The sequence below is a fragment of the Tupaia chinensis genome, unplaced genomic scaffold, assembly GCF_000334495.1.
Source record: "Tupaia chinensis unplaced genomic scaffold, TupChi_1.0 Scaffold142846_1, whole genome shotgun sequence".
Taxonomy (NCBI): Eukaryota; Metazoa; Chordata; class Mammalia; order Scandentia; family Tupaiidae; genus Tupaia; species Tupaia belangeri.
The window spans coordinates 813,961-821,979 of record NW_006202691.1 but is presented as its reverse complement, the minus strand read 5'-3'; the positions used below and the strand labels follow the sequence as shown (position 1 = coordinate 821,979).

Genomic DNA, 8,019 nt, shown 5'->3' with positions numbered 1-8,019 from the left:
GCTGTGGGTCCTGGGGGTCGGCGTGGCGGGGCTGCTGGTCAACGTGCTGGGGCTGTGCCTCTTCCACCATCACAGCGGCTTCGGCCAGGACTCCGGCCACGGCCACTCGCACGGGGGACACGGCCACAGTCACGGCGTCCCCAAGGGGGCCCGCGTCAAGACCAATCGCGCTGGGGGCAGCGACATCAACGTGGTCCCCGGCGAGCAGGGGCCTGAGCAGGAGGAGACCAACACCCTAGTGACCAATACTAGCAACTCCAACGGGCTGAAACTGGACCCGGCAGGTGAGCGGAGAGCGTGGCCGCCGCAGGGGGGGGGGGGCCGCCGCAGGTGGTTGGGCTCGGGGAGCTCCGACCCTCGCCTGGCCTGGGCGGGATGGCCTGCACGCCCCCTGCTGCCGGAGCGGGCGGGCGCCGCGCCGCCGCCGCCGCTTCCACCCGGGTCAGCACGCGCCTCGCCACCCCGGGAAATCAGACAGCCCCTACCCAGTTCGGCTGGGGGGCACGTCTGGAATGTATGTACGTGGGGGCCGTGGGTCTGACCGGAGGGAAAAGGTCAGGAGGTGACCGTCAACCCGCTGCAGTGCGCACCTGCACTTGGCTGTCTTCTAGAGACTTGTCTTGTTTTGGTTATCACAGGATCAAAAATCCTTCCTAATTCAATTCCTTGGTCCTCTTGGGAAAGGAGAAAATCCCCAATTCGGAGGGATTTTCGTCTTTAGTTGGGTGTTGAAAATCTTGCTCTGAAAAGTGGTCTTATGCCCACAGAGCAAGTTCCAGAATATTGCATTCAGAGTGTGTTAACCCTGGTTAAAGGTTTCTCTTTTGAACAGTAGTGTATGTTTCTGTTCATTGATTCGTAATCCTGAAAACCGAAAGTTTTTAGTGCCTGTCTTAGCATGTTTAACATTTACTTTACTTAGGACTTTTCATAATCATACTAAAATAAAAGTGATGGTAATTTATTCCTCTTATATTTTTAATCAGTGTTTTTCATTCTAAACGAAATGCTTTTGAAGGATATTTGAAAAATAAATAAATAAATGTTGACAGAAAGGAAATGTGGAAAAGTTAACCAGTGCTCTCTCCTACCAATATTCAGTGACATTAACACTGGTGTATTTCTTTCCAATTTCATTTTTCACTATTTATCAATATTTACAATACCGTGTTGAATTATGCTACATAGACAGTTTTCTTTTCAGATGCAGGATATTAGTAAAATTCAGATAGTACATTATAAAAGTTTAATAAATGATTTGTACTTCCTCTCACTCTATGTGGTAAGCCAAAGAAAATTTAACCACGCTGGTGTGTAATTCTTTTAAAATATCAATACTTTAGTTCTAAAAGTCAGTAGGACAGGTAATAATCATTTTGTTTCAACTTTTCTAATAGTCTGTGATTTTTTATTTATTTGTTGATTTGTCGAAGACTGCCTTTTCTGCTCATGATAAAAGTTTAGTAGTTAAAATTGGTTTTATTTTCAAGTAGTTAACCTCACAGTGACTAGAGCAAGGTCAGTATCTATTTGGGCGTTTTATATTAGCATTCTTAGCTGCATTTAATTTTGAGTGATAGCATTCAGTTTAAAAGTTTTTTGTATACCCAGAATTTCAAATGTTTACAGGATACTCCTACACACACACACACACACACACACACACGCACAGAAACGATACCCTTTTTTGGAGACAGAGGAGGAAGGTAGAGTTTGCAGAGTAGAGAAACTTATCACAATGACTTAATTTAGCCCTAGCCATTATGTCTTGGCTTGTTCTCAGAATATCAGTTTATATTAAATTGATCCAAGCACATTTTTCATTGTGTTTCATCAAAATATTTTCACCTGCTTTGCCACTTTAAATGAAATTAGATGAAGATATTTATATAAACACTTTAAATGTATTTGATACAGAATTTTTCTTTCTTTGTAGATCCAGAAAAATCCAGAAGTGATGATGCCATAGAAGTACAAGTGAATGGGAATCTCATCAGAGAACCTGACAATATAGAAATGGAAGAAGAAGACAGGGCTGGACAACTTAACATGCGTGGAGTTTTTCTGCATGTCCTTGGAGATGCCTTGGGTTCAGTGATTGTAGTAGTAAATGCCTTGGTCTTTTTCTTTTCTTGGAAAGGTTGTTCTGAAGGGGATTTTTGTGTGAACCCATGTTTCCCTGACCCCTGCAAAGCATTTGTAGAAATAATTAATAGTACTCATGCAACAGTTCATGAGGCTGGTCCTTGCTGGGTGCTATATTTAGATCCAACTCTTTGTATTGTGATGGTTTGTATACTTCTTTATACAACTTACCCATTACTTAAGGAATCTGCTCTTATCCTTCTACAAACTGTTCCTAAACAAATTGATATCAAAAATTTGATAAAAGAACTTCGAGATGTTGAAGGAGTTGAGGAAGTTCATGAATTACATGTCTGGCAGCTTGCTGGAAGCAGAATCATTGCCACTGCTCACATAAAATGTGAAGACCCAGCATCATACATGCAGGTGGCTAAAACCATTAAAGACGTTTTTCATAATCACGGAATTCATGCTACCACCATTCAGCCTGAATTTGCTAGTGTAGGCTCTAAATCAAGTGTAGTCCCGTGTGAACTTGCCTGCAGAACTCAGTGTGCTTTGAAGCAATGTTGTGGGACACGGCCACAAGCCCATTCTGGAAAGGATGCAGAAAAGGCCCCAACTGTTAGCATTTCTTGTTTAGAACTTAGTGACAATCTAGAGAAGAAGACCAGGAGGACTAAAGTTGAAAGCATCCCTGCTGTTGTGATAGAGATTAAAAAAATGCCAAACAAACAACCTGAATCATCTCTGTGAGTCTTGAAAAAAGATGCGATATTTGACTTTTGCTTTAAACTGCAAGAGGAAAAAGACTCCACTGAAATTCTAAGTTTGCCAAGTAGTGTAATCGAAGTCCTTGTCTGGTCACACACAGTTTAATTCTATTTTTGTAAGAACATAATGGGACTGCATAACAGAGTTCTATAGTACAACTTTGTGATTGTTAGTGCAGAATGCAGCTATGCTGTAACAATTTTTGGAAAGCCAGTTTTAACACTATGTTACATTTTTGTTTAAAGTAAGTATAAACTTTATATAACATAATGACATTTGATTTCCAGTTTTCCCATGATAAAGATTAGGGGGATAAATAAATTTAAATTTTTACTGGAATTTCTCTGCTTTTCTTTCTCCCCCAATGTTATACTTTGTTGATTAGAATTATAATTGCTAGAACTTTAAAACCAAGTTTATTTCCGTTGACATTTTAGGTAACATTTACCTGCCCTTTGAGATCATTTCATAGCATAATGACAGCATATTTGTAAGAGTGACTCAAGGCTACTAGAAAATAAGATTGGTTACTATCTTACATTCTGTATTGTTGAGTGTTAATCTGATCAACAGTGAGATAATTAACAAATTGAACTATAGTTTACACATGGGGCATATGAGGAGTAAGAGCAGGGAAGAAAGTTTACCAAATTAAGTATTTAGATTACTGTATATTAATATTCAGACTACATTTCTAAATTACTTTGAGAATTGCAACTCATTTTATTCTACCAAAGTCAGTCTAAAACATGGACATGTTCACCAGCATTACTTCTTTTAAGTACTGGTATGAGAAACACTGAGCTGAAAGTTTACTCACAAAATATATGACCTTTTTAAGGATGTTAACTTAGAATCTAATAATTACATGTTAAATGGAAGCTATTAATGTAATCTTTTAAATTGTGGGTGTTTAAAAAAGTCTTTTTCAAAGTTGAAGTCATTTCATGATGACCAATCATGAAAAGATTTGAATGGGAGGTTTTCTTTTTTAGCACAACCAGCAATGTTTGTGCTTTGCCAAAGCCACTGACTTCAGAGTAAAAAAATCAGTTGGTGCAATTTGGGTATTAAATTCTTAGAAAGCAAATTTAATAAGTCGTCCTATCTTGACATTGCTCAGATCTTCCAATAGCAGCTTGTTTTGTGAGATGCCACAATATCTACACAAGAAATTGTTCTTGGCTATTTCATTACTGCTATAAATTTCAAATCCAACACAAATATTATTTAAAGATATTTAAGTTATATTTTCTTGATAGAGAAGGTTATGCTTTGTGAAGAAAATGTGATTTTTGTCCTCAGAAGGATGAATATTAATATCAGTTATGTATAGCTCTATTTTTCTAGAAACAAGGTATTCTGACTACTTCAGTAACTTTTATAGCTGACTACTTTTGAGATGGCTACTTTTTGGGATTTGAAATAATTCATTGTTTAATGGGTCTTAAGATGAAAGTGTTGGAATTTGACAGTTACTTTTTAAAGGGATGATCTTTTGTGGTAGATTGTGGGCTTTTTCCCTAGTATAAGCCTGTTGCTGGCAATGGGCCTATTTAAGAACAGTTGGTTTTTCCAGTGAGAATGACGTAATTTTAGGAACATAGTTTGTAAGTTCACATTTACTATAATGGGCCAAAAACCATAACCTGCCAATTTGCAATACATCTTGATTTTTTAACAGTTTTGTCTGATGTTGTGTAATTCAATTTCTAAGCTAGTAGTTACTTTGAATTCTTCAAAAAGGTTTGCTTTTTTTTCTTTTTTTTTTAAACATGACATTGGGGAATCTCATTTGAGTGAACAAGATAAAAAGCTGCAAACTGTACTGTATCATGTACATTCCTGATTTAACACTTTATAAAACATCTTGTAAAGATCTCAAGACTGTTTATAAACATTTTGCAATGATACAATAGGATAACTGGTCAAATAGATGACATTCAGTGAGGCTTTCTTTACAAATGCTTTATTTGGGGTCTGTGTCCTGAAGGCAGTGCAACATAGAAGACATCACCAAATGAGGATTTTTTTTTTTAAATGGCATATAAGCATGGGACAAGGGCTATGTTGTTTTTGTTTTGTTTAGTTTTGTTTTTCCAGAAGTGCTTTGAAGGTAACAGCCTTTAGGTTTTAGTTATTTCACTTTTCATGAGTTTTAAGTAGCTTCTATATAACAAAGTGGTACCATAGGATTTTCTTTGTTTCAAAGGAATAGCAAAATCAGTAGGCACTGACTGACCTTTTGAGTTTTAGCAGAGAATTATTTATTTCTTTACAATGCACTTTCTAACCCATGTTTAGCTATATTAGCATTATCTTAAAAGACATACTTTTATATTTAAATATTATGGGATTTAAGTGTCTTTTTTTCAAAAGTAGTCCTTCCTGAAAGAAAATGAGGGAAATAACCCTGAATTATTAGGAGACTTAAACCCAGTATTTAAATAAGCTGTTTGATAACACTGCATCAGTTTTAGGAGTTGCATCTCTCCTGCTGGCTCTTTTATATTTGAGCAAGATCAGAGTAGAATATATGTTTAGAAACTTATCTGTTGTCTCAGAAGGAGGTGCTGCATGTGCCTGAATCGAAACTAACCAGAAATTTTTCTAAGCCAAATTCAGCCTTAGTGATGGGAGACTGAATTCTCCATTGTCACCTTTTAGTTTGTGTGATTATTCAATTTTTTCTAAAGGGTATCTTCATTGTAAAAGTATGGACTTTAGAACCTAAAATTTTGCTGTTTGTATTTTTAACATTTTAGAAAACAATACTTTGAATAACTAAGGTATGAATTTGAATAGGAAAAATTTCTATCAAATGCACCTTGGAAAATCACAGTAGGTAGAAGGCTATGTTTGTGTCATGTTAACATCCTGAGTTAATTTTGAATTTTTGGAAGTTTTGAGGGAAAAGACCTATGAAACGTAACGTGAACTATTTAGTAGGTAACTGTTATGAAGTTGAAGATTTGTACTGTTTATAAGCAGATATTATTTGAATGATAAAAATAGTCATTAACCTGCTGTCTTAAGATTTTCACAACACAAATATGGAGAGTGATTCTACAATATAAAAATATTTATTTTAATACTGAGTTTCAGTTAAGTCATAAAACAGTGTTAAAACTCTTGGAAGGTGGAGGGGTTTTTTGTTTGTTGTTTTTTAAATTGCAACTGTCATACAGTGTTCCACTGTCTCTGAAACGGGAATTGTAATAGCACTATTTGTAGCTCTACCGATACTACATGGCGATGCTATTTCGTTTTACTAACAAGCTCTGGAATATTTAGCAGTCATTTTCACTGGCACAAGAGCCTTTTTTGTATGTTATTCAGTTTAAACTTTTAAACCAAAAATTTTATGGCCCAGTGTCTTTGGCAAAAAGATGCTGAAGGGAATGTAACATACAATTAATGTGTGGTTATATATAAAAAGACACAAATTGCCATGTTATGGTCCTGCCTTGAAACAGCACAATGAAGTGTATCAGTGTGTTCCAGTGATCCTTTATGAGACTTCCATATTGTGTTGTTTTTGTGTCTGCTGTTGCCTGTCCTTTGGGCCAGATGTGGCACAGTTAAATGCAGTTGTCATCTCATTAAATGCAGATGCAGATAAAATGTCTTTAGTGCTGCAACATTTTACCTAACTTTTTGTATGTTTTATGACTGTGCATTATTTTCCAAAGCTGTTCCTACCTCACCATGAGGCTTTATGGATTGTTATGTATTATAAATGTTCTATATGAGACAGACTACTGTGTTTCTTCTCATTTATTAAAAGTTAAGTAGAAAAATAAACTAATTTTAATATCTACTTCAGTTTGTGCATGATGACATCCCTCCTATACTGTGCTGGGTTATGTAGAAGGGGGTCGAGTTTCAGATATTAAAAGGGAAACTTCAGTTCTTCATAAATGCTCATATGCAGTGACCAGTTACAGGGCAGTGGTGTGGGAGGAAACAAATGTAGGCAAAAATTGAACTAGAAATTGAAAAGGTAACTCACCACAAAGACTCACTAATAAATAGTAGTTGTGAGATTCTTCTGGTTATTAGCATTAAGCTTATAGATTATGTAGTTACAGTTAACCTGCTGCTTTTAGTGCTTGCTGTTTTCTGTTTGTAGCATTGTTACTAACAAGGATATATCTACCTGCTATATAATCATCAGAAACTTAACTCAAGAGTTAGTACATTAGTGTGGTTCTATGAGCCTCACGGTTGTCACAGATGTCTTACTGTATAAAAAAACTTTGAAAAATGTGTGCTTCTGACTATGAGACAACAGTTGAAAACTCATTTGACAGTAAATAGCAGTAGATTAAAAACCCAATTAAGGGAGTTGATAAATACTCCTAAGAAGGGGTAAATATCTTTGGAAAAGACTGTGTCGGTTAAAGTGGACAGCAGTAGGTATTGCAAGGCAAGGAATGTATAAAGAGTTGGGGGACTGGATGAGACAGTCACTGAGAGGTAAAATGCAGTTCTCTGTGAGGCTAACCAGGCTTGAGTCCAGAGACCCTGAGGATCTCCATGGCTGGAGAGTTGGGTCAGGGTCATGGCTCTTTGGAAGTGCTGTTTTGTTGTCTCACTCATAGAAGAAACTTGGGGCGGGGGACGAGTTGAGGGATGAGATAAAAGAAGATTGTAAAAGAGAAGGGTAGAAGTTTGAATTTAGATTTATAGGAAATGAAGCTTTTATAATTTGCCAGAGGATCCTTGTGATTGGCAAAATGTCTGTGAGACAGCAAAAGAGAGAGAGCCCCAAGTGGGGGTAGTCACACCACAATGCCTTCTCCATCACGCCATCACGGACAAGTGTGTCCAGCATGTTTTGCACCCAGTGTATTTTTCAAGCCTCTGGGCCGAGATTCTAACTGCATGATCAGTTATGTGGAATCTGGCACCCTTAACCACCAGGCCCCTGGGCTGGTCTCTGCTCTCGATATATTTTGAGTGGATAAATGAAGAAGTGGAAACTACAAGACAGATTTGGAATGGGAGGTAGGCAAAGTGAAACAGGAAAGCAAATCCACTTTGAAGATATTCAATACTAAGAGCCTGAACTTGTTTTCAAATACACATGTCCACATCTGCATATACCACATTTCAATTGATTCCACACACTTCTTGTATTTTAACATTTCTGAGATC

At 37.2% G+C, this 8,019-nt stretch overlaps 1 protein-coding gene across 1 annotated transcript; it reads left to right on the top strand.

Moving 5' to 3' along the window:
* Nucleotides 1-13: 13 nt before the first annotated feature.
* Nucleotides 14-4,783, top strand: SLC30A1 (solute carrier family 30 member 1; the record flags this gene model as incomplete). The annotated part of the gene is given in 2 exon segments (XM_006163722.3): nt 14-284; nt 1,937-4,783. Coding segments are annotated over 2 exon segments (1,176 nt in total), but the record flags the coding sequence as incomplete, so codon positions are not given.
* Nucleotides 4,784-8,019: the final 3,236 nt, after the last annotated feature.